Source organism: Aythya marila (genome assembly GCF_965140915.1).
Source record: "Aythya marila genome assembly, chromosome: 3".
NCBI classification, from domain to species: domain Eukaryota; kingdom Metazoa; phylum Chordata; class Aves; order Anseriformes; family Anatidae; genus Aythya; species Aythya marila.
The window spans coordinates 12343847-12369113 of record NC_139044.1 but is presented as its reverse complement, the minus strand read 5'-3'; the positions used below and the strand labels follow the sequence as shown (position 1 = coordinate 12369113).

Sequence of the window (25267 nt, the reverse complement as noted above, 5' to 3'; positions counted from 1 at the left end):
AAAGGAGTTTGCACTTGACCTTAACTATAAGCAGACCTCAGTGCAGCAATGAAACAATCTTTCTATAAAATAGGAGTGACAAAAAAAAAAGCAGATCCAGTGTAGCTGCCGGTGTCCCCATCCACCAGAGGCAAACAGGACAGAGATGACAAAGCCCGGCTCCTGGAAATGCCTTGCTCCAACCCTGAAGGCGACACTGCTCCACCACCGGTCATGTTTTGTATGAGATGCACCCCTGCACAGGCTGCTTTCTCTTCTGGTTCATCTGCCAGCTTGAAAATCTGACACAGGGCCCGTGAACAGATTTCCCTGTGGTATTGCTTTTGCACCTGCACGGCCTCAGATGTCACGGCCGTGAGGGTGCCGGAGGAAGCACCTGAACACGGCAGCCCTCTGTTTTTGCTGTGGACATGAAGGCAGAGCTGACAAAGTGCAGGTTGCACAACCGCCCCACCTGCAGCCCCTGCGGGAGGCCTTGTTTCTGGGGTTGGGAGCCGGGTGCTGGCATGCCTGGAGGCAAGCACTGTGCTGGAAATGAATATTCAGAGTCTGAGGAGTTGTGTATTTGTCAGGAAAACAATCTGAAACTGGCTCCTCATTAAAAAAAAAAAAAAAAAAAGTGTACCAATTACATAATTATTCCTGGGGATCTGCAGGCTGAGGGAAAACGTGGAGGTGGTACTTTGAGGGACGGTGTGTAATGGGGCCCAGGTCAGAGCCATGTGCCCACAAAAAAAACCTTTTTCCTCTCAGCACACATCCAAGCCCGCAGGGCAGCCGGTGCACGGCACGACTCCTCCCAGCTCCGCCAGGCTGGAGGCAATCATGTGATTTTTAGGACTCTGCTCTCCAAAACCCTCTTTGCTGCGCTCCCGGCCACCCTTGCTTCCTCCCCGGCTTCCTTCCTGGTGGCGGCGCGGGGCTGGGACCTGGGGAGCGATGGCGGAGGTGAAGAGGGAGGTTTTTGGGCGCATGCCCCTGGAGGAAGGAGGAGGGGAGGTGGAGAAGTTCGTGCTGCAGTCGGACAGCGTCAGAGTGGAGATCCTGTCCCTGGGGTGCATAATCGCCGCGCTGGAGACGAAAGGCAGGGACGGGCGGTTTGCGGACATTGTCCTGGGCTTTGACACGCTGGAAGGTGGGTCTGAATCTGTTTCCTTCAAAAATAAAAAGAAAAAAAAAGAAATCAGAGATTTTGTTCCAAGTCCTTCTGAGGGTAACCCCCAAAATCACGGGCTGAAGTAACACAAGCCCTGGGCTCAGTGGGAACACCGGTGGCCCCAGGTCGCAGCATGCCCCTCTGGCAGGCCTGGCACCTCAGGTCTCTCTGCAAATCTGTGAGCAACACAAGTCCCCTCCCAGCTGTTCCAATCAATGATTAGAGAATCACAGAATGGTCTAATTCAGAAAAAAAAAATCAGTATTACCAAGCCTACCAACCAGCCGGCTGACCAGCCTGAGATGCCAGGGCCGCAGCCACCTGCTTGGGGCTGAGAGGACGCCGTGAGGAACATCTCCGAGCCCTCAGGGCCGCCTGGAGATCACCCGTCCTGCCCTCGTCCTCCCACATCACAGCGCCCCGCTGTCCCCACGCAGGTTACACGAGGAAGCACCCCTTCTTCGGAGCCGTGGTGGGGCGCGTGGCCAACAGGATCGCCAAGGGGAGGTTCACCGTGGAGGGCAAGGAGTACCAGCTCTTCCTCAACAACGGGCCCAACTCGCTGCACGGCGGAGCCAAGGGCTTCGACAAGGTGACCATCAGGCTGCAAACGTGTTATTGCAGCGGCTTTCCTGGGTTAATGGTGGTTTTTCTTTATTTTTTGTGAGGGAACATCCAGGCCGAGGGGGCAAAAGTCAGAGGGTCTGGAGTAAAGCTCACACTAAGCAGCACCACATGACTAAAATAATCTCCTCAGTCGCAGAGACAGGGATCAAAAGCTCATGGGGTGCACTTACACACCTGCTGGACTTCCAAACGAGATGCCCTGGCTCTTGGCTGTGGCTGTCTCAGCCATCTCCTCAGTTTTTCCTCATCTTTCAAGGCCTCAGTGCTGCACTCGGCGTGTGCTCTGACGACACAGCAGCTTACAGCCTGGTTATTCGGCATCCTCAGCTCCCAAACTGGGTGAAAATGTTGCTTTTTGACAAGTCCCCTCCACACGAAGGGGAACATAGGTCCAGCTGCAGCACAAAAACCCATCGCAGCCAGGTCTCAACGAGGCATGGAGTAAGGGAGGCCCAGGACAGACCCGGACCATAGCAAACCACTTCCCTTCTTCGGTTGCTCATGGAAAAACCCATTCCCTTGGTCAGCCAGAGCCAGCAGGCTGGTATTTGGGTTTGCTACCACTTCCCTCTTTCTTTTTCAACAAGGGCACGTTGGTTTTCAGTACTTCATAGGAAAAAAAACAATCATCTTTCCCCATGTTCAGCCCAGAGCAGGACAAGGAGAGAAGGGCACTGCATCCCCTATTGCTGCCCCACTAACGCGCGGTCCTTGCAGGTTCTCTGGAGCCCCCAGGTCGTCCCAAACGGCGTTTGCTTCTTTCGGCTCAGCCCCGACGGCGAGGAAGGCTACCCCGGGGAGCTGAAGGTCTGGGTCACCTACACGCTGCACGGCAGCGAGCTGGCCATCAACTACCGAGCTCAGAGCAGCAAGACAACGCCCGTCAACCTGACCAACCACGCGTACTTCAACCTGGCAGGGCAGGTAGGCACGGGGAGCCCCAACCCCACGGAAGGACACCTTAAAAAAGAGGTAAAGAAGTCCAGGCACCCCAAATGTGGCTTGTGGGGACAAATTGCTGGAGGGAGTGCAGATCTGCTCGTGCCGTTGCCCTAAAAATGCCTGCGCAGTTGTTAGTTTCCCCTCAGTCTGTCCTCCCGGTGGTGCAGCAATATCAACACCTGTGGCACGCAGCTCAGGCGTGTTTCCAGAGGAACGGGAGACCTTTGGGCACCAAACTGCTGCTCAGATTAGATGGTGACGTGCAGGTTCAAGCTTTGATCCTGCTCCCCTTCCCGCCCAGCAGGTCCCTTGCCAGCATCCCCGAGGCTGCCAGGGAGGAAGAAGAGCACAGGAGACGAGCCAGGAGGATGGGCTTCGCTTCCCCCTGCGCTCTCTTCCTTCCCCTTTTTGCCTGCTGTTGGGTGCTCAGCACCCAGCACGTTTTGGCTAGCCCACTGGCAGTGTGCTGCTGCTTGGCAAGGTGCACGCTCGGCCTGACAGCCTCCTGAAGGAGGTGCCGTGCAGGTTTTTGCCACTTTTGCCCTTTGCCCTCTGATGGGGATGAGGTGGAAGGTTGCCCAGGAGATTCCCCAGGCACTGCCAGGCAGAGCACCACCACACACGGGTGGCTGAAGGGCCGCTGCAGGACCCCCAGCGCCTCCTTTCCTCCCGCAGGGCTCACCCGACATCTACGACCACGAGATTTCCATCGCAGCAGATTCCTACCTGCCCGTGGACGACACCAAGATCCCAACCGGTGGGTGGCACCTGCTGGGGACGGCATCGCAGATGGGGGAAGCAGCACTGCCCCAAAAGGGGAACAAAGCAGGACCTGGGGGACCCCAGCATAGCAGGACACCCCACAGCAGCTGAGCAGGGGCAGGCACTGGGAGCGGGGGCCACCACCAGCCCCAGACGTGGTGAAGGTGGGCTGATGTCTGCCCTGTGGTGCTAATAGGAGCCAGACTGTGAGGTGGAGCCACCTAGGAGACAGGCTTCCTCCAGCACAGGGCCAAAAGATGTCCCTCCAGGCTGGTTTGGCCACCCTGGGGCCACCAGAAAGGGGCACCGAGCTCTTAAAGGTTTGCCCGTTTTGTTTCCTCTGGCAGCGTCTGGCTTTCCGACACTTCTCTACTGGGATTTTCTATATGATATCACCAGCTAACTTCCCCAAATCTTATTGCCATAAGATCAGCCCATGCCCAAACGCAGGAGAGAACTCAGTGCCCAGGATCCCAGCATCATCCCTGCTGCAGGAGCCGAGCCATCAGTCCCCAAACGAGGACAGGGGAGCTGACACTGCTGGCTGGGAGCCTGAGCGCACAAAACCAGCGATTTTCTTTCCTGTCTTTAATGTCCAAAAGGAGGAAAGGCCGTTAAGGAAGGCAGCACATTTTGCATACTAAGCAGCTGAATCCAACAAAGGTGGTGTTGCTGCTGTCTCTGGACTCGGAGCAGAGAAGCAGGCTGGCAGCCTTTTGCACCCAGTCTTGATTCGGGGCTAAAAAGGAGAAAACAGGGCTTTTTTTTTTTTTTTCCCCATACCATTTTTGCTGCGTGTCACCCCATGAACGATCCTGCCTCCAAGCCAAGTGAGCTGAGGCAGAGCACGTGTTCCCCGTGCCCGCTCCAGCACCCCCTTGTGCTGCGCAGGCGACTGCACGGAGCTGCAGCAGGAGCCAACCCTGCAAAACAGATCTCACAGCAGGGTTCATGCTGGGGGGAGCTGCTTTTAAGAACACGAAGTATAATTCTGTTCTTGCTCTTAAAGAAAAAGGAAGGAGAGGAAGAGAAGCTAAAAAAAAAAAAAAAAAAAAAAGGCAAATGAAAGCTTTTCAGCTCAGGTGCCTGCTAAAACTAGAGTCACGCCTGGGCTCACCAAACCACCGCGTGTGCCTGCAGCAGCGTGCACCCGACAGATTTTGCTCAGCCTGGTTTTAACGCCAGGGCTCGAGCGGGGATGAGCCCAGAGCCACAGCAAAGCCGCTGCCCTGCTCCCCCTGCTGCATTCCCCACGGAGCTGTTTCCACCAGGGCGCAGGAGCTGCTCTGAGGGCCAGCAATCAGTTTCTCTCGCACGACTCAATCGCAGCCAGCTCGCTCCCTGGCTTCTTGCAGCACCCGTTTGAAGCTCTGCCTAAACGCAGCCTTTGAGGCCAATAAAACCGTGTAGGGTTTTAGCCCTGGGGGTGAAGACAGGATTTGTGCAGCTCTTCAATTCGGAGCCCTTGCATGCAACAGCTGCCGTATTTTACCTACATGCCTACATCAACATGAGCAACCTGCCTTTTATTTTTTTTTTCTCGAGGGTTTTTTCCGCCCCACAGCTGTAAACGCGCTCCTTTCAGATAGGATCAAAGCCACAGCAGGGTGCTGGTTGGCAGGGGGATGGTTCTCAGGGCTTGCAGAGAGGAACCAGAGCAGGGAGCAGGGCAGTGGGATGCCCACGCAGCTGTCCCCACGGTAGCCCTTGGAAGCCCATCGGTGTTAGGTGTGGAAAAACGTGGCTTTGGGGAAAATCCCCCAATCCTGCCTGCTGTGTGAATGTGGTGTGGTTGCGGGGCTGGTGCCCTGCGTTGGCAGAGATGTTCTGACACAATTTTGGGCGCAAGGGTGATGAGAGGCCTGGGGAGCCCTATCAAAGCAGCAGGGAGGACAGGCTGCAGGCCCCACAGTCCCAAGCTGAAATTCAAGCACAAGGGGTGCCCCTACAGCTCACCTCAAGGTATTTTAGGGTGTGTGAGCGCTGACGCTGCTGCTCTCCTTGCCCAGGGGAGGTGGCTGCCGTGCAGGGCACCGCTTTTGACCTCCGGCAGCCCGTGGAGCTGGGGAAGCACCTGAGGAAGTTCCACCTGGACGGCTTCGACCACAACTTCTGCCTGCCGCCGGGACGGGCTCGACGCCTGGTGGCCAGGTAGGGCCAGGACCCCCCAGGGGTCTCCCCAGGGCCACGGGTGCCCACGCCAGCCCCTGGCATCATCTCCCACAGGGCTCACCACCCGCCCACGGGCAGGACCGTGGAGGTTCACAGCACGCAGCCCGGCCTCCAGTTTTACACTGGGAACAACCTGGACGGCTCCCTGAAGGGCAAAGGTGCTGCCACCTACCCCAAACACTCAGCTTTCTGCTTGGAAACCCAGCACTGGCCTGATGCCGTCAACCAGGTAAGCTGCTCAGGGCTGGGGGGCTTTTGGGGTCTGTTCCCTCTGCCCCGGGAAGGCTGTAGGGACGGGGATGTGTCCCCCCAGCCCTCTCTGGTGCCACTGTGACCAGCGCGTACTGCCTCTCTGCAGCCCCACTTCCCCAGCACCCTGCTAGCACCCGGGGAGGAGTACGACCACACCACCTGGTTCTGTTTCGGCACCGCCTGAGGACAAGGGAGGACGGTTCCTGCCGCAGGAAGGGGTAAGCATCTCCAGCAGGTTACCCGAAAATAAGTTTAGGTTCAATATTTGGAGCTGCCCTAGGTGATGGGACCCGCTTGGGAGCTGGTTTCCTCCTCTCTGGATTCTGCTCGCTTTAACTCTGCTGCTGTGCAGCCTCCGCAAAGCCTCACCCTGTGGAACAAGCTCTGTTCTGCAGTAAAAACGCACCTAAAACCCAGCGTTTAGGGACACAGCCCATCAGATCTCAACCTACAGAGGGCGAAAACTCACATGGAGACTTGAGGAAGTCCATACAGGTACCAGCTATTCTCAGCGAAGGGCCAGAAGCTGCAGGTGCTGCTTTCTTGGCCCTGCAGGGACAGCGAATCTGCACGCCCTGCTGGCAGCACCCCGACGGCACACGTACCACTGCTACACACAGAGCTTTGTGCAGGACAGGGTGCTGGGACAATCCCAGCTCCCCTGGCTCCTTTTGAAGCCAGCAGCAGCTGCTGTGGCAGCGAAGCAGGTTACCTCCATCCACAGGTGTGAACACACAGCTGCAGGAGGTAAAGAACAGGTACCAGCACAGCTGTCGTGTCAGGCTGCAGGTTTATTGCGGGGTAGGTTCGCCCTATGAGTACAGGAGAGAAAAAAAAGCTGATCAAATTCCAGAGCAGCAGCGTACGTGTGCTTCTCAGCAGGTAGGCCATAAACCAGGCGGGCAACACACAGCCAAAAAGCATTCCAAACACAAGTCACAGGCTTCGGGCATTTCCGCTACATCGTTCCAGGGCAACATTTATGGCACCCTGACGCTCCCCTGGTGGAATTTTAGGGATATTGCCAGAATTTCAGTCCTTGCACCCAGCAAACCAAACTCTGGGTCCCCCCACTAAGCACCGCAGCGGTGTCCACGCGGACACCAAGCACCACGACACCAGGACAAAGCGTGAAGGCCAGGGAGTGCTGCGACGTGACAACAGTCAGCACCTGCACTGTTTACTCACACACTGAAGAAGCTCCATGAAGCCCTTATTCACAGGAAACAGGGTTTTTCTTTTGAAAAACATGGGTTACCAAAGGTGTGACCAAGGTTCATTTTGGCATTTTCTTGCATTTAAGATGCTCTGTTATGGTTTACACATTGAAAGCAGCATTACAGGTTTCATTAAAAGCCCAGAGAGGCCTCACTTTACACTTCAGTGCTTTAGACAAATTTTTTTTTTAGTTCTTTTTCTTTTTCTGCCAAAGCCAGCATTTGTTTCTGGTAGCTCTCCCACCACAGTAAAAAAATATTTTAGCTTTTTCCCCCCTCACAAACCAACAGTTTGTTTGCTCGTAGTCTAACGTTGTTTCCAGTCTTTTGCTGTGATCTGCGTCAACAAAGTGCCTTCCCATGCAATTCTTGACTACAGAATGAGGACAAACACAGAGTGACATAGCTATATACAAACCCTTAATCCTGCAGGTGTGTATTTGCTCTAAAAAATTAGCTTAATTCGACCAAATTGTCTCCGGGATCTGGGCTGTTTTAAAACCGTACCAATTTCTGTGCAGCAGGCTAGCATTCCTGAGGTCAGCTGTGAGATCTTTCACTTGAAGGAGGAAAGTCTGGGCCAGCAGTAGAAAGCCTCACAGCACTTTCTTTTGTCTCTCAAACACATGCTCTTAAGTTCCTTCACAAAGTAGGTCAGACGACCTAACGTCACCCCTCAAAAAAGGGAAACGTGCCTTGAGACACTCTATAAAGTTTTCAGTATACTAAAAGGCTAAAGAACTAAAAATGCAACAAGTCAAAGAAGCAATTATCAAGTTATTAACATTTAGATGTTTCTGCAGACGTTATTCACTTCGAGTATGTGTTTTGAACAAAAGCTCATTGTTATATTTGAGGGCATCTGGTATTACAACTAGTCAAGCACCAGAGTCAGCATAGCAGAACAATTAGATCAGGGAGAAAAACGAATGCCCGTTAAAGATAAATTTTTAACCATCTGCAGACAGGGGGGACAGATTTTAAGTTCCATTTTAAAATCAGAAACTGATCCTTTCACCAAAGACCACTCAACAATAAAGGTGACAAGTGGCTGAGAAGACACTACTGTTAGTCATTCCCACTTGGACATGTTCCATCCGTGTTACATGGCACACAGCTAAAATTGCCCAAACGTTAACAGAAGCAGCAGGGTTACTACAGAGAAGTTTTAGTTAAAAATACACATTTTATTTCAATGTGCCAATAAAAAAGTCCCACATTTTCATATCACAGGAAGTTAATTCATACAATAAAAAGAGACCTGCGCTAGTCTATTGGTGCGACTAACTCAGAAGACCCAGATCATGCCAAATTTTAGTTGATATACTCTTCTATCTACATTCTTACATTTACAAAGACACCACAAAATCCCTTATAATAATGTAAGCAAAATAACTTTCTTCCTACAAGGTTAAATTCATAACTTTAATCCATTCTTTCAGGACTTGCACTTCTTTGAGGGCTTCCTGATGGTGAACGACTGAAAGGGAAAGAATCCAGAGTTAACATTTGAGTAGTGATTGGGGATCCACAAACACGGGAGAAGGAAACAACAGGAGGCTACCTAGACTACTCCAGCACCCTTCAAGCACTGTTTTTTTTTAAACGAATAAAACAACCACTATAGACAAATTGAATGGACTGATTATTTAACATTAGAGATAATACATTCACTACTTTCACATTTTTTGCATAATCTGAGTAGAAGCAGTAAAATCAACAGGCTCGATCTTCCAGACCGACTGTCATGCCAGGTTACTGCACTACCTTCCCCAATCTCACTGCAGATTTAATGAGACTCAAAGCTGATTCCTGCACTTATTCTGTGCTTTAAGCTCACCAGTAGAGTCTCTGTGCACTAAAACCAGTGAACTGAAATTAGCAGGGGAGCAGCCAAAGGCAAGACCTGAACACTGAGGAATTATTTATTACCACATACATAAAACCACGCGTAAAACCAGTCACATTATTTCTGTCAGTGACATCTTTTCAGCAAAATACCCTCCCTGTATTTTCCTAAAAGCAGCTGTCAAACTCCTCAGCAGAGATCAGTGCAGGTATTAAACCGTCAGCTCTACAGAGTCTGTGTTACCGGCAGGGAGACCAACGTACCTTCTCTTTGGAGATGGTGATCGGGACTTTGACCGACTGTCAAAACAGAACATAGTAAACACAGCACAAAGTTAAAAGGGGTGTTTTATAGTAAAAACAAACAACACAACAGCATAGCAACGGAATTATTGCCATCTTGAAGATGGCAAAGTTTTCAAATCAGCTTTTACTCTGGCAGTGGTTCTTAATTCATTTTGTGTGGAGACTGACTGTATGCAAACGTTTGTAGTAAAGAAAGCAAGTGTATAAAAACAAAGCGTTTCACTGAGGTGAGGCTTTGAGAACACATCGCCATAGATTTCTCCAAATGTTTTTCAGAAGCATTATTAAAAAATTAAGCCCTTTTTCTGATTTAACAGAACTGAGCACTAAACAAACTAAACAGTTCCCTATATAAGAACAAGGAGATGGGTAAGGAATACATTCCAAATACCCGCAGAGAAAATTTTATAATCCATCTTATCTGAAATAGACACCTGTGTTTGGGGGACTTTTTTCTCAGGACTGGGCTTTGTTATCTGTGAAAAAAACACAATACTAAATTCTAGATACTGCTGCAGGCTTTATCTCTGTATGCTCACCTCTTAGCTGGAGAGCCGGATTTAGATCTGCCATGAGACCTAGACCTAGAAGAGAAAACACAGCTCAGCAAGAAAGCCACAGGCACGCACGTTCCCACATGAAGACAGTAAGTCACACCAAACGTGTAAGAACTCTAACACTGAACACAGACAAAATGCTGCAAGTTTGCAGGACCTTTCCTGCTAAGATTCAGCAGAAAGTTTTTAAATCAGAAGCTGATGACCTGTGCAGGCTGATGTAGGGGACAGGAATGCGTGAACTACCCAAGTTGCAACCAGCTTCTTCACAAAGCCGTGCTTCTAACTAACAAGTTTTATTAGGCTGCAGTGACATCTACCACTGTAGTTGAAACTGGCTGCAGGCAGCATCATCCTACAAACATCTTCTCTTCAGAACACTTCATCTTTTAAAATAATATTTTAACAAATGCATGTAAAACCTGATGAATTCAGGCATTGTGAAAAGACTGCCAAAAACGTCAAGTCTTTTTGAGGTAAGATTGGTGCACCAGGAGAACACTAATACCACTTACAAAGAAGAACTGAAATTTGTAGGTTCCCAAAGGAAGCGTTCTACTTTCCTTAACTGCTTTCAGATGCATGCTTTGATGCTGTCAGCCCAGCAAGTTTCATGTAATACTTATTCAGCCTGTCTTCCTTATGAATTGAGAGCCTGCCTCTGGATGCTCTGCATTCCTTTGATTCTTCTACAGTGATAGTCTCTCAACTGCCTGATGTAGAAATTTAAACAGTGACTTCATTATAAATTAAACACCAATATTTTGCCACTTCTTTGTGCTTTTATTTCTGTAATTTCTTCTGCCTCAATCACTTTATCTGTACTTACAATTAAACATGTCACAATACAGAGTTTGGAAATTACACTAATAGCACCCTATACACTGCAGAAATCCATCCTGGTACTAAAAAAAAGAAAATAATGATAACAAAATCAAGATTTTTTTCTTTTTGAGAGCCTGTTGACCTTGGCTGTTTTCTGCTCATCATTGGCACTGAACAACGCTAAGCTGTGTTAAGTCACTTCGGAACAACTGTTGTTAAGATTCAACACATTTTATCAACAGGTAGAGAAAGTGCAATTGATCAATAAAAAGGATGGCTCTGTTGCCTTGGGGAATTGTGTTTCTCTCTTCACTAGCTTTCAAAACGTTTTTGCGAGTTTCTGCACTTAGCTATGACATCTTTTGGTCTGCAGCTCTCCATTCCATAAGAACTCCTGTCATGGCTTGCTGCTCCACCCCTCAGAAAAGCCTTCCACCACCACCACCACCTTTCAGCAGTGAAGTTTTCATCTGCAGCTGTAGGCTTTTCCACTTACTCTTTTCAGCTGAAGCTTCCCTTTTGAGTGTGCACGTGTTTCTTCACCACTGACTGCTATCTTATTTCAAAGGGCAACCATTAAAGCAGAACGGCAGGCCCAGGAATGGGCTGGGGAAAGAGCAGCACTGTCTCCTTCAGAGTAGAACTTCAATCCCCTCTTAATCCTCCTACAACAGCTCCCTAAAGCCAATCAATCAACCCATGTCATGCACCACCAACGTGGTTCTTGACCAGCTCTCAGGAAACACACGCTGCAGTCACTTACTGTGGAATCATTAGACCACAATATATAAGAGAATGAGTGGCATCCTGCATCCTGTATTTCTCTCCAATCTGATCATCATTCTAATGGTACGTCTGGCGGTGCAAAATAATTTGGCATGGTGTTTATCCCAAATTTAATTCAGCTACTGCAACACGACACTTCGTGAATAAACAGTCGAGTACTCAAGGCAGCTAAAAACAGCTCTAACACTCACAGCACTGCAAAGTCCTTCAGGACTTGCCTGGTTACGAGCATTGATATTTTACTTTAATGCTAACAAAAAGACATCCTAATTTCTGACAAGTAATTTGAAGAATCCATAATCTCATATGAGCTAAATAAAGCAAAATACTTTTCAGATTAATCGTAGATGTTTGCTATATTAGCTAACTAATAATAAAATTAATCAAAACAGTACTTGTGATGACCATGAAGACCTAGATATTAGCAGTATGCAAAACAAAACAACCAAACAAAACCAAAAGAAGAAAGTGCAGTCTTCTGCACTGGTCTTTAAAACCTCAGACCCCTGAGCTGAACACTCAGAATACTTCTTTCTTTCTCTGAACATTTTAACAGCTGCCAGAAAGCCTCAAGAGACTTAAGCAACTTTACTACATGTCCCGAGTTACTGCAGAGATCTTACCTGCTTCGGGGCCATGTAACAGACCTGGATCTAGACCTGGATCTTGATCTTGACCTGAAATGAAAAAAAAAAAAAATCAAAAATAAAAATCAAAGTAGTCAACTCAACTAGAAGCAATGACTGTTACAGCACTATGTAGAATAATGTCCACATGTTGAATATAAAACCTAAAGTATCTTTAAACATTTCAGGCATCAAAATTCATCTTGGGATATGCAGTTCTTTAAGGCCTAAAAGAGTAACTGGATCACCAGAACTTTAAGTAGGGTTATCAAAAACTCTTAAAGTATTCTCTGTCTGAATTCTAGCAGCCTGATTTCTAGCAATCAACACCTTTAGTCTGCTATCCTATACCTTTCCAAATGCCTTAATTAAAAAGAAAGGCAGCAATGAAATCAAAAACAAGAGTTTATATGAAATTACTACTAATTACCTCGATCTCTTCAAGGAACCCGATCGGGACCGTCGGGGAGACACAGATCTAGACCTACGAGGAGAAACGGACCGGGACCTGCGATAGGAAGCAGACCTGGACCTGCAAAGAAACCAAACAAGGTTACAGTTGAGTAAGGTTACAGTGCAAACATGGCTTTTTGTAAGTAAAAGAAACAAACAAGAGTGAGATGCAAACATAAGCATACCTCCTACCGCGACTTCGACTGCGTGACCGAGAATACCTCCTTCCTCGGGACCTGGAACGGGATCTAGACCGGGACCTGGGTTTAGGTTGGAGAAAACACGTATCAGAAACCAGCTTCAGCCACCACTACATGTGAGGCCCTGCTGAAGTCAAAACTTTCAGACAACTAAAGAACTAGCATCTGTGAGTTGGAAAAAATCTCTGGGCCTACTTGTCTTGAGCAATTTTACTACCTAGAAAAATGTTAAGAGCTGAATTACATTGCAGAATTACATTAGAATAAAAAAACACTGTAATGCGTATTTAAAATAAACCTTGCAAGTTTGCAGGTCGACCCTCTTTGGCCCAAGGTCTAGCAGATCTAGACGATCTAGAAGTATCTATAGCCGATCGCTGCATCTAGGTGTTCTCTTCAATCTAACGACGATCAAACTGACAGCCCAATGAGCCAGGGTGAGGCTTGATTGACGCAAGAAGATTTTTCTAGCTGGGAATGTGGTCAATCTGGTGTTCCTCTTTCTAAACCGGAGGGGGGGCCCCAACTGAAAGCCAAATTTACTGTTACGGCGGTCACCGTCTCAAATTTTCTGCCCTTAAAGAATAAGGTGAAGCTACGTGTAGATGGCTCGAGGGGATCTGGCCTCTTATGCTGATCACCTCAAGGTCTAGGAGGATCTTAAGTGTCGGATTTGCAAGGCGCCTCAGCATGAAATCTTAAGGCTCGTGACATTCTGAATCAAGGCGACTGACTCAAACGAAGAAACCTGAAAGGTTTTGACCAGGTTGATTATTAAGATAGTAACATTCGATAGAAATAGCAACAAATTGTAATATACACCTATACATTTACGCTAGAGTTAAGTTTTAAAGAAAACTGGTGTAACATTCTGTTCTTTGCTAACAAGAGCTACACAAAAGTGAACTGGCGAAGCAACCCAGCCGCACCACTCCCGCACGTACCTGCTCCTCCTTCGGCGACTATAGCGATGGCAATCATAAGCATAGTGGCCTTTCTCACCACACTCATAGCATCTGTCATTGGGGTCAAAGGGGCGCCGGGCAGGAGGCCTGTCATAACGGGAGCGACGGGGCATCCCCGTCGACACTTCCACTCTCACCCTGGAGCCACAGATCACTCTAAAATAAGACAATAATGGCTCTAAGTTAACTGCTAACGTTTACGGCAGAACCACTTAAAAAAAATAATAACAATAATGGAGAGAAAAGCCCCAGAACTACATAAAGAAGAAACGGAAAGGGAACACCGATTCTCTCTCCAGACTTAAAAATGGCGCCAGCTCCCGCCAACAGCAGCAGCGCTCACGTACTTCCCATCGAGCCCACGGACGGCGTCCTCAGCATCCCTCGGGTCTTCGAACTCCACGAAGGCGAAGCCCGGCGGGTTCCTGGCGATCCACACGGTTCTCAGCGGCCCGTAGTAGCTGAAGGCTCTCTCCAGCTCGCCTTTGCCGGCACCGGTGCCCAGGTTCCCCACGTACACCTTGGTCTCTGAGGGGGAGGGAGCCGGGGGTAAGCGCCGCAGCCCTGAGGGCTCGGGGCGGCCGCCGCCATCTTGTGAGCGCGGCCCCCTCCCGCCTCCCGCGCGGGCAGCGCGGCCGCACCCCTGCCCCCCGCCGCCGCTGACGCAAAATGGCGGCGGCGGCGGCAACGGCGCCTAACGGCCGCCTCGCCTCACCTTCCCCTTCCTCCCTTCCTTCGCCTTCCCGCCCCGGCTCCGCTCCCCTCAGCCGTCTCCCCCCGCTTCCTCCCGCCTCCCGCCTCCCTCCCTCGCTCTGTCCCCTCCTCGCCGCCCGCTGCCCGGTCACTCACCGCCTCCATAGCGGCCGTAACGCGACATCCTAACGGCTCCGCCAGCCGCCGCTCCGCGCGCGCACGCGCCTGCCCTTCGCCGCCCGCCCACCCACCCTCCCTCAGGCGGCGGCACCGCGCATGCGCGCGGGGAGGGCGCCGGTTGTCGCCTGAGGGGAAAAAAGGGGACGGGGACAGCCGGGACCGGGGTTTGGGGACACGGGGAGCCGCTGCGACACCGCCCGGAGCCTCCGGCAGCGGCAGGGGCTTTGTGGGGTTGAGGGGAGAAAGCGCCTCCGGAGCGGCGGCTCTGAGGAGAAGCGCGCTTTCCCCGACGGAGCTGCGATGAGGCTGAGGGAGAGGAGCTGTTCTCATCCTAAAAGCGGTTTTTTGCCTCATGAAGCGCTTATTTATGGCTGAATTTGCGGTGAGAAAGCTGTAACTGCCCGCGGTAGCGACCCGCGTCTGTCAGACGAGGCTCAGATGGCAGGGAAGAATAAACTGTCGAGGCTTTGTTTAGAGCAAATAGTTAAACTTTCAGCATAGAAAAACAAACAACAACAACAAAACTTCAGGGAGTGAGACCAGAAAGAAAACTGGAAATGCTTAGGGCATTTTGCACCAAGTGACTTTGAACAAAATCCTCTCCAGCCCGATGCAGAAAGGCACCAGTTAGGAAGTTATTTACATCCCAAAGGACTGAGATGTGTAATACACAGAAACACGTGCATGTATCTGAGAACACTGCAGTCATTCTTTCCACTGATTTTCCTTCAAATGGGAGCTGAGATTTCTCACTGGTGCTTGCTCTTACAGTGAAACAACCAAATTTGCTAGTTTCTGCTTCCTTAGTAAACTACATCTGAGAGAAAGCAGAAGCTGATAAAGTAACTCATCCATAAATCCACCGCACTGGGAATTGAAACACTACCAGAAGAAAGAAAAATCCCTCTTTAAGCCTGCAAAATACCAAATTTTTTCCTTTTATACCTGCAATATTTTATTTCCTGCTACGATCACAAAATCACCACATTTTCATTTATTCCTGAACGATGGAAGCTTGTTTGCTTCATCCACGGGGAGCTGTTCAGTAGCAGTCTTAAAATACAGAAGCTCTCTGGAAAAAAAAAAAAAAAAAAGAAAAAAAAAGAAAAAAAAATGTTTATTAATAGCTCGCAAATAAAACCTTCAGGGAGCAAGAATAGCAGTTTGCATGTCGCAGATGCCTCGAGGATGAACCTGGAAGCATTAACGTGGGAGAGGACCCGAGCCAGGATTCGCACGCTGGCTGCAGCCGCCCCACGCGTTATTTGGGGTCACGCATTGAACAGCAACACCTCCCCTATGGCTGCTGAGCCCTAGCACGTTATAGGACGCTCCTCGGCAGCCTCCATTCGGCTGCTTTCACAAAACCCGGGGCGGGCTGGCGGCAGGAAGCGGCGGGGCCGGGCCGAGCCCACGCCCGCCCTCGTTGGCCGGGGCCCCGCAGGCGGTGAGGCAGGAGGGGGCACCGGGGGCACGGCAGGGGACGGGAACCAGGTGCCCGCAGCCCCCTGGCCTCCCCACATCGCTCCCCATCACGGGGTGAGGTGGGACGGGTGTCCCCCACGTTGGATGGGGGTGGCTGGTGCGGGGGATGGAGTGGGAGAGCACCCGCAGCTCGCAGTGCCCTGAGTGTTTGTAATGTTTGCATTAAAAAAAAAAAAAGTGGATTAAAATGTGTGGAAGACTTACCTAGAGGCAAATTTTGATGTAAAGGGCGAAGCAAGGAGATTGGTTACTTCTGCTAATTGCTCTGGCTGTTTTCTAGGTTCTGGGTGTAGGCAATATGAATGACTGGCAAATGAAAAGCCCTCTAGACTGGGAAACGTACGTGAACAAAAGGGTGAAAGTTGCAGCAGCTGAGAAAAATGAATATGAAGGATGGGTCTTAACAGTTGATCCAGTTTCTGCCAAGTAAGTACCAAAGCTTTTGCTTCTCTAAAGCTCAGGGAGAACAAGTTTTTCAGGAAAAGAGGACCCGAAGAATGAAGCAAACTTATCTGGAAAAAAAAAACAAACATGTTGAGGTTCTGTGTTTAATTGGCAAGGTGTAAGAAAAAAAGATAACAATAGCTGATGAGGCCTAAATCCACATTAATTTCATTCAAGGAACTGGTAAGTTTGGGGGATGGCTAATAGCTGAATTCATGCTGGCTTTATGAGGGAACAGGCAGAAATTTGGCTCTGTGCTGCAAGAGGTTTTTAATATCTTTTTGTTTGCAAGCTTGTCCAACAGGAGCACGGGATGGAGGCTAGAAACTAAAACATCCAGCCTGTGCTGTGTTTCAGACGAGATGGTTGTTCTTTCAGTTATGTGGCAGCTCTGATACTCTGATGTTCTCATAGAGATGCTTGCCTTTTTGATGGGAAAGTTTTCCGCAGCTGTGAGTGATTTGGGGGATGGCCAAGGCTAAAATTAATGGCATATTTCATTGCACATCCCACACACAGTCTTTTATTCCACTGACGGTGACAACAGCAAATTAATAAACTGCTGGCGTAGAGTTCTGGATTTTTTCTTCTCACAAAAGGGAGAAAATGGTTTCTGGTTCTCTTCTATGGTATATGGGGAGGAGATGCTAGAAGTGTAACAAGTTGTTTTCCTGATTGTATTTTAGGACTTGTGGAATGTAAGTGCCCTTGAGAAAAGATCAGGCAGCAGTCTTAAATGGCTACAACATGAGCCTGAACCTGCTGCCGTGTGCTGTTGGTGTAATACTCATGTATAGTTTTCAGTTAAGAAGCTAGCGATACTCATTAAAAATACATATATTACTATTTTAGTTACGATCAATAATTAAATGTTAATAATTACCTATTAAAAGCTTCTGATGTTCATTCTTAGTTGCCACCACTGCGTTCAGCATTCTACGTGTTTAACGTGTGATGGCATTGTTTTTTAATGTTGGAAGACTTTGGGTGCTTTAGCAAGGTTGGGAATACTGCCCAAATTACATCCCCAGCCCTGATTCTGATGCATCCTGCTGCTTTTTTTTTTTTTTCCCCCCTAATACAGTGTTTTGCTTGGTAGTACCTAAAGTAGTTTCAAATTCCAGGTCAGAAGTTACCCCAGAGCCCCACAGTTTCAGCATTTTAAGGACATAGCATGTTTTTCAAGAAAAACCCTGACTATCTGGTATTTTCTAAATAGCTGGGTTGCAGTGAGGTTTCTGAGCACTCACCTCTGAGCCCCTTGGGTTGTGTTTCTGTCCTCAGTTAGGTACAGTCAGTCACACGTCCTTCTTTCCCTGGCAGTGTTGTCCTGGCAAACTTCCCAGAGAACGGAAGAGTGTCCATTGTAGTTGTGCTGGGCCACGCTGTCCAGGAGGTCGACGTCCTGCAGGAAGCGGACGATGAAATGAAGGCACGGCTTTCCTGCATATTCGCCCCCGAGGAAAGCAAAGCGTACAGCCCGGAGGAGCTCGACAAGAGGAAAAATGACCTGAAGAGCTGGCTGGAAGCAAACCACATCCCCGTGACAGAGCAAGGAGAATCAGGAAGGACGCTGTGCGTGGCGGGGGTGCTGACCATCGACCCGCCGTACGGCCCAGAGGAGTGCAGCAGCTCCAACGAGATCATCCTGTCCCGCGTTCAGGGCCTGATACAGCGCTACCTGGAAAAGAGGCAGTGAGCTCTGCTGCCTCCAGCACCGGCCTTCGGGAACGGGTCTGCCAGCCTCATTAGGGACTGTCCTGGGGGTCAGCACGCCTACGTCCATAACGCTGCGTGTCGGGGCTTCTGTCTGAATTCCTTTACTCCTTAAGAAAGGAGTAAAATGTGTAAAAAGGAGTAAAAAGCGTGAGGTACAAGCACAAAACATTTTGCATGCACTATTTTTTTGTTAAAAAAATCAGTCAGATAATAATGCTGTATTAAATTGATGTATAGCTATACTTTTTGTTACAGTATTATGAAAGTGAAATATTAGAAATCTAAACTTCCTCTGCCTTTGAGACTAATTTTGTTACTTTTCTAGCGGCGTAGGCGTGTTTATTTGAACTGCTTGCCACACATCTTTATTTTTTCCAGAAGGAATCGTGATACTTGAATTCCCACGCCACATTCAAGATGTGTTGGAAAGCTTTTCCTTTCCTACAACATTTCTTCTGTTTTAGCACATTAATTATTGTATGGGATGAGGTTTGTAGGATAATTGGAAGTGAGCATGCAAAGGGGCATTAAGACCGTGTGTCGTTCTCCATCCACGTTTGCTACTTCAGCGCGGCAGTGACCGGAGGACGATTGTTGCACAGAATTCCCTGTAATTGGAGCGATTTGGTTTCCTTTTACCACTTTGCTGCTGCTTTACCCCATTATTTATTTATTCCACTGCTCCCCTCAGGCGCCTAAGGCGCGAGGCGGGCTCCTCCCCCCGCGCAGCCGCTCTCGCGAGACCTCCGCGCGGCCGAGGCGCGGGCTCCCCCCGCCCCGCCCCGCCCCGCCCCGCCCCGCGTTGCCTGGCGACCCGAGCCCCGCCCCGTGCGCGCGGCGGTGCCGTTGGGGCGCGCAGTCGCGGCGGCGGCGGGCTCTATATAAGGGGAGGCGCGCGGGGCCCGGCCTGCAGCGGGGACGATGTCGCGATACGGCCGTTACGGTACGGGCTGAGGGGAGGGGGGGGTACCGGGCGCCTCAGCGGGGACCGGCGGGGCTGGAGCGGGTACTGGGGGGGTTGCGCTGAGGAGAGGGGAGGAGGGAGCGCGGCCGCTGTCCCGGGAACGGCTGCGGGGGAAGATGGCGCCCGCCGCGCACGGCTCGGGGCCGCCGCCGGTGGCGGGAGGCGTTGGGCGGCGGGGGGGGGGAGCGATGGCGGCGGGCGCGCAGCAAAATGGAGGCGGCGCCCAAGATGGCGGCGCCTGAGGGCCGCGGGGAAGGAGGGAGGGAGTGGGGGGAGGGGGTGGCCGCGTTGAAGGCCTCGCGCGCCGCGCCTGCGCAGTGCGGGCGGCCCCGAGCTGACATGGCCGCCCCGCTGCCCCCCTCAGAGACCAAGGTGTACGTGGGGAACCTGGGCACCGGCGCCGGCAAAGGCGAGCTGGAGAGAGCCTTCAGCTACTACGGGCCGCTGAGAACCGTGTGGATCGCCAGGAACCCGCCGGGCTTCGCCTTCGTGGAGTTCGAAGACCCGAGGGATGCTGAGGACGCCGTGCTGGGACTGGACGGGAAGTACGTGTGTGGGGAAACGGCCCCTGCGGGCTGCCACGCTGCCTCTCCTCCAAGCTGCAGTCACTGGGGAGAAAACCATTCTTGTGGCTAACAATCTCCGTGTGTTGCAGGATAATATGTGGCTCCAGGGTGAGAGTGGAAGTGTCGACGGGGATGCCCCGTCGCTCCCGTTATGACAGGCCTCCTGCCCGGCGCCCCTTTGACCCCAATGACAGATGCTATGAGTGTGGTGAGAAAGGCCACTATGCTTATGATTGCCATCGCTATAGTCGCCGAAGGAGGAGCAGGTATGTGCGGGAGTGGCGCGGCTGGGTTGCTTCGCCAGTTCACTTTTGTGTAGCTCTTGTTAGCAAAGAAAAAGCCAGTTTAAACTCTTAATGCTGTAAGTCAACAGGTGTATTTCAGTTTTTTTTTTTTTTTTTTTTTGCTAATACATATCGAATGTTACTATCTTAATAATCAACCTGGTCAAAACCTTTCAGGTTTCTTCGTTTGAGTCAGTCGCCTTGATTCAGAATGTCACGAGCCTTAAGATTTCATGCTGAGGCGCCTTGCAAATCCGACACTTAAGATCCTCCTAGACCTTGAGGTGATCAGCATAAGAGGCCAGATCCCCTCGAGCCATCTACACGTAGCTTCACCTTATTCTTTAAGGGCAGAAAATTTGAGACGGTGACCGCCGTAACAGTAAATTTGGCTTTCAGTTGGGGCCCCCCCTCCGGTTTAGAAAGAGGAACACCAGATTGACCACATTCCCAGCTAGAAAAATCTTCTTGCGTCAATCAAGCCTCACCCTGGCTCATTGGGCTGTCAGTTTGATCGTCGTTAGATTGAAGAGAACACCTAGATGCAGCGATCGGCTATAGATACTTCTAGATCGTCTAGATCTGCTAGACCTTGGGCCAAAGAGGGTCGACCTGCAAACTTGCAAGGTTTATTTTAAATACGCATTACAGTGTTTTTTTATTCTAATGTAATTCTGCAATGTAATTCAGCTCTTAACATTTTTCTAGGTAGTAAAATTGCTCAAGACAAGTAGGCCCAGAGATTTTTTCCAACTCACAAGATGCTAGTGATGTGGCTTTTGTTTTTGTTTTTATTTTGTTTTTAGTTGTCTGAAAGTTTTGACTTCAGCAGGGCCTCATGCAGTGGTAGGTGAAGCTGGTTTCTGATACGTGTTTTCTCCAACCTAAACCCAGGTCCCGGTCTAGATCCCGTTCCAGGTCCCGAGGAAGGAGGTATTCTCGGTCACGCAGTCGAAGTCGCGGTAGGAGGTAAGATTCTGGCTGTTGTGCGCTTGTTTGTTACTGTTCTTTCTTCTCCCTCAACTCTGTACCCCTTTGTACTCTTTGTGAAAAGTACTTCACGGTAACTTGCCTTTTTGTCTTTGTTTTGTAGATCAAGGTCAGCTTCCTACCGCAGGTCCAGGTCAATCTCTCCTCGTAGGTATAGATCATTTTCACCTCGGAGGTCACGGTCTGGATCTTTAAGGAGATCAAGGTACATGTTACCTGTTAAGTTTTAAGCTCACAATGGTGTTGAAGGGAATGTAATTGTTGGAGTTAGCATTAACTTCATTTTTCTGCAGTCCTTAGCATTCATCAGAAACTTCATGGGGTTACATCCCTGGGCTAACCTGAACCTTTTATCTGAAGTTAGAAACCTGTGCATATTTACTCTGAACAACCATTTCTGATCTTTTCCATAGTGTTCTAAAACTAGGTTTGTGATTTTGATCTATGGTCAAGGCTTTCTTTGTCTTCAAGGATACAGAGTAATGACTTAAAGCAGGGCAGCGGAACTTCTTACGTGGATGATATTACTGGTCAAATCTATTACAGCTTTCTAATAATACTGCTAATTTTGCGGAAGTAACTTGAGTAACTTTCATTATTTGCATAATGTTAGTGATTTCAGAGAACCACGTTGAAAGATGCCTGCTGTATGAGTCGCACAGTAGTGGCTGATCTTCCACTGCTCTTTTCTAGGTCTAGGTCCAGATCACGCTCTAGGTCTCGGTCTGTTGTGTGGCCTCGAAGCAGGTAAGTTGCATGTTTTTAATTAAAACAAGTAATAACGTTCGTCTTCCTTCCTTCTCCTAGGAAATTTGTGGCAGGAAGGGGTTAGAAGGTTGTGCAGCATAGCAATATTTCCCCTTAATGTTAATAATTTATGCCTCCTGTTTTTGTGGCTGCATCTATATATTTAGGTACACGAAGCCATAAATGAAGCATATATATGATTTGTGCTGGATGGAAAGAAGTTTAGAAAATTACTGGTTTCGTATGTAGAGAATGCAAGCAATAATGAGATTCTTACCACTGGCTCAGCTGTTGCTCACGGCTTTTCAGCATTGTCACAGTTCTGAGAATGAAACTAAGTTGCTGTAGCAATAAGAACTGTGTTATATGGGGTAGGACACTTGGCTTTAGGGTTCTGGAGGGCTGAACGAAGGGGACCCTGAGTCCCAGTGTTAAAGGTGGTGTTTCTGAGGACTGCTCTGACACATCCCCGTGGATCTGGAGGCTTCCTGCATGCCAAAATAGAAGTTGAGGAAGATGTACAAATACTCCTGTGTTAATAAAAATGTGATAGACAGGAAGAAATTGTCCTTGTGGTAGAGTGAGTGAAGAGATGCACTTCGTTAGGGTCTGCTGGCTGCTTTAGGACTTGCTCACTGAGCCCTTAAGAGGATGATGACTGCCAATTACTGGAGCTGTCCTGACTGCATAGGAGGCACAGCAGGAGGTAAATGACTAGGCAGGCTCAGATTGCAGGCTGCTGCCGCGCACATCTGGGTACTGCTGTGATGTTTGGTGGCTCCTGGTTCTGGGACAGTCGGGTGCCTGCAGGAAAGATGCCTGATGCTCTTACTGAAATGTGAGGAATGCTGATTTCAGGGGTCTGCAGTTGCAGGTGTGAGCAGTGGTAGTTAGGCCTGGAGTTACAGAAGCATTGTGCTAAGTGCAGACGGTTCTGCTTCTGGAGCTGCTGACTGGCAGTCCTTGCGATGGCGCACTCTGGGAGCGAGGTATTGCCAGTACTGGCAGTAAGATGCTGGTTTTCTGCATCTTCTTGACTGAAGGAAGTTGTGCTCATGCTACAAAATAAGAGTTCTGGGTAGACTTCAGCAACTCCATTCTGTGTAACTTTGATGCAGTCAGAAAACTGCTGGTTACAGTATTGAGGAACCATTACAGATGGCTCAGTATAGTGGCCAGGAAGGTTTAAAAGCAGCTGCACTTAGTTATTTAATGTGTATAAAGCAATAGGCAAGGTGAGGTGACTATTGATTACCCCCTATAAACGGCTACAGACAGAAAATGGAGGGGAGGGGGAAGGAATTGTTCTAGTGTCAGAATTCATCCAGGTGGTATTATAAAATCTTGGAAAGCTCCATGTTCAAGTTAGTGTTTTTTAAAAGAAACAGCCAAATTTTCTAAAAAGATGCTGTAAGCTATCCTTCCTTTGTGAAAAGGATGCTGGGTGGGGAGGAGCTGTGGGAGAGCCTGGAACAAAGCCTTCTGTTCTGTAGAAGTGGCAGCCGAGCTTTGCTGGGGAGCTTCTTGTGCTTGTAGTGTTGTCTCCTGACAAATAGAGTGTGCAATAGGAGAGAAAGGATTCTTCTGAAATGTCCTGAGGAAAGCTTGCTGCGCCAGAGCGGAGCATTCCTCTCTGGTTTGTGATGCTGTGCAGTGTGAAATTGCTGTTGCTGGTTAAGCTAACTATCATTGTATGTGCATGCCACCGGCTGCTTTGCTGAGCTTTATTTTTCTCCTGTTGTAGGTCTGGGTCCCATGGTAGATCTAAATCTGGCTTACCTGCTAAAAGGTGAGCGTATAAATACAACTGGCACTCAGTAACTTTTTTTTGTCATGATTCAAAGTATGTGTTTGGACCAGTATTTTAGGTGCATGTGGAAGAGTCTTTTTAATGGCTGGTTTTTAAACATTTTTCCACTTTTTAAAATATACGTATTTTTGTTATAGCTGACTTTCATGGGTTGGTCAGCAATTCTTCCAGGACTGTGGATATCTGGCACGTTCTTATTGAACCCATGTGATGACAAAGTATTTTTGGCAGGATTTGAGGCATACTTTACATCCACTGCCTCTGTTCTCAGTCCTCCTGTCTTGCCTTCACTTGATTCGCTGCTCCTGCTCTGCAGGATTTCTGTGACTATTTTGTAGCTGGTTGGAAGCTGTGTTGCTCTCTCCCGAGGGCTTCAGCTTTCAGCAGTTTTCTTTCTCAACTGCAGCTTCTTGCTTAAAGTCTTCAAATTGGGTGTAGTTGCTATCAGCAGCACTAAGGGTGGTGTCATTGGATGCAAAAACGTCAGTTCTTACCACTTTGAAATGGACGAAAGTGGTGACTTGACTGTATGCTAGCTAATAAATGAGAAGTTACATTGCTGTCTTTTCTTTTCCAGTCGCTCAAAGTCCAGATCACCATCTCCAAAGAGAAGGTAGGAATATCTTAAAACTAGAGCATAATAACCTATTTCCATGAAACCTTGTTAAAGTGCAATAGAAAAGGTTGCCAAATGAGAATGGACTGTTGAAAAGTTCCCGAGGAATTTAGAATCCAGGGAAGAAGTGAGTAATGGAGCAAACAAAACAAGCACAGCTGGAAAAGGGGTAAAAAGGCGTGAAGCAGACCACCAGCATATGACAGGATTAAATCCCTGTTGGTGAACACTCACAGTTGGCTCTGCCACAGTTGTGCAGCTGCCTGCTCTTACGGCATGCTGTGAAGTAAGAGGCAATTTCCTCTCTGTAACTGGAAAATTAAATGCTGGAATTTTGGGAGGGTGATACCCAGACACAGGGCTAGCTCCAGCCTGGAACCACACAGGTTGTAGCTCCCCTTCATCTCGGCACGGTAAGAATCCTGAGAGTAGACTCAGAGGGGCTTTTCTTGAGCAGGCTTGATGTCTTGTTTAGTGCTCTCATTTCAACAGGCCCTTACAGCATTTAATTAACAACTTCAAGTGTGAAAAATGTAATTGGATGGGTTCCAGTACTCATCACAAACTACATACAAAAACAGCATGAAGAGGAACAATACTAGAAAGAGGTTTCCTGTGTTCAGGAGACCTGGGGCATTGTGGATATTTACTGTAGGAGTTGTTCTTACTCCTTTTTCTTTCCCTTTCAGTCATTCACCATCAGGAAGCCCTTGAAGGAGTGCATGTCCTGAAAGAATGGATTCAAGTTAAAAAGTTTAAGAAGAAAATTTATTTTGTTTACATTATTATAAGGGATTTTGTGGTGTCTTTATAAATGTAAGGGCTTAGTCCTAGAAGGCTGTTTCTATTGACTAACAACAATTGGCATGACTTTGGATCTTTTAAAAGTCTTATTGGTAGACTAATGCAAAACTCTTTTGTTGTGTTAATGTTCTGTGATCTGGAAACGTTGGGCTTTTTTATTGGCGCATTGAAATAAACCGTGCATTTCTAACTAAGAAATCCTTTGTGGTAACCCTGCTGTTTGTTACTATGGACGTTTGGGAGCCAAATATGGCAGAGCAGCTACTCAGTG

General features: G+C 48.9%; 4 protein-coding genes across 7 annotated transcripts; 3 read left to right on the top strand and 1 right to left on the bottom strand.

The window, feature by feature from the left end:
• The first annotated feature begins 820 nt into the window (after positions 1-820).
• GALM (galactose mutarotase) lies at positions 821-8728 on the top strand. Its single transcript, XM_082756235.1, has 8 exons — positions 821-1135; positions 1594-1748; positions 2501-2707; positions 3401-3482; positions 5497-5638; positions 5714-5888; positions 6018-6129; positions 8571-8728. The coding sequence occupies exons 1-7, from the start codon at positions 940-942 to the stop codon at positions 6093-6095; spliced, it is 1035 nt and encodes a 344-aa protein (XP_082612361.1). The 5' UTR covers positions 821-939; the 3' UTR covers positions 6096-6129; positions 8571-8728.
• Positions 6688-14640, bottom strand: SRSF7 (serine and arginine rich splicing factor 7). The gene is made up of 9 exons (XM_082756236.1): positions 14544-14640; positions 14042-14222; positions 13674-13850; positions 12715-12789; positions 12507-12608; positions 12074-12127; positions 9822-9866; positions 9241-9276; positions 6688-8608 (listed from the first exon to the last, which is right to left on the bottom strand). The coding sequence occupies exons 1-9, from the start codon at positions 14569-14571 to the stop codon at positions 8554-8556; spliced, it is 753 nt and encodes a 250-aa protein (XP_082612362.1). The 5' UTR covers positions 14572-14640; the 3' UTR covers positions 6688-8553.
• Positions 14641-15971: 1331 nt separating this feature from the next.
• GEMIN6 (gem nuclear organelle associated protein 6) lies at positions 15972-18496 on the top strand. Of its 3 annotated transcripts, none has more exons than XM_082756238.1 (3): positions 15972-16111; positions 16333-16478; positions 17820-18496. In XM_082756238.1, the coding sequence occupies exons 2-3, from the start codon at positions 16351-16353 to the stop codon at positions 18193-18195; spliced, it is 504 nt and encodes a 167-aa protein (XP_082612364.1). In that variant the 5' UTR covers positions 15972-16111; positions 16333-16350; the 3' UTR covers positions 18196-18496. The 3 variants fall into 3 exon arrangements, with proteins under 3 accessions (XP_082612364.1, XP_082612365.1, XP_082612363.1); XM_082756239.1 differs by having other exon boundaries at positions 15986-16014; XM_082756237.1 differs by having other exon boundaries at positions 16012-16106.
• Positions 18497-19024: 528 nt separating this feature from the next.
• On the top strand, positions 19025-25196 carry LOC309875962 (serine/arginine-rich splicing factor 7-like). Of its 2 annotated transcripts, XM_082755771.1 has the most exons (9): positions 19025-19158; positions 19544-19724; positions 19835-20011; positions 20924-20998; positions 21123-21224; positions 21713-21766; positions 23511-23555; positions 24154-24189; positions 24882-25196. In XM_082755771.1, the coding sequence occupies exons 1-9, from the start codon at positions 19137-19139 to the stop codon at positions 24904-24906; spliced, it is 717 nt and encodes a 238-aa protein (XP_082611897.1). In that variant the 5' UTR covers positions 19025-19136; the 3' UTR covers positions 24907-25196. The 2 variants fall into 2 exon arrangements, with proteins under 2 accessions (XP_082611897.1, XP_082611898.1); XM_082755772.1 differs by lacking the exon at positions 23511-23555 and having other exon boundaries at positions 24882-25194.
• The last annotated feature ends 71 nt before the right edge of the window (positions 25197-25267 follow it).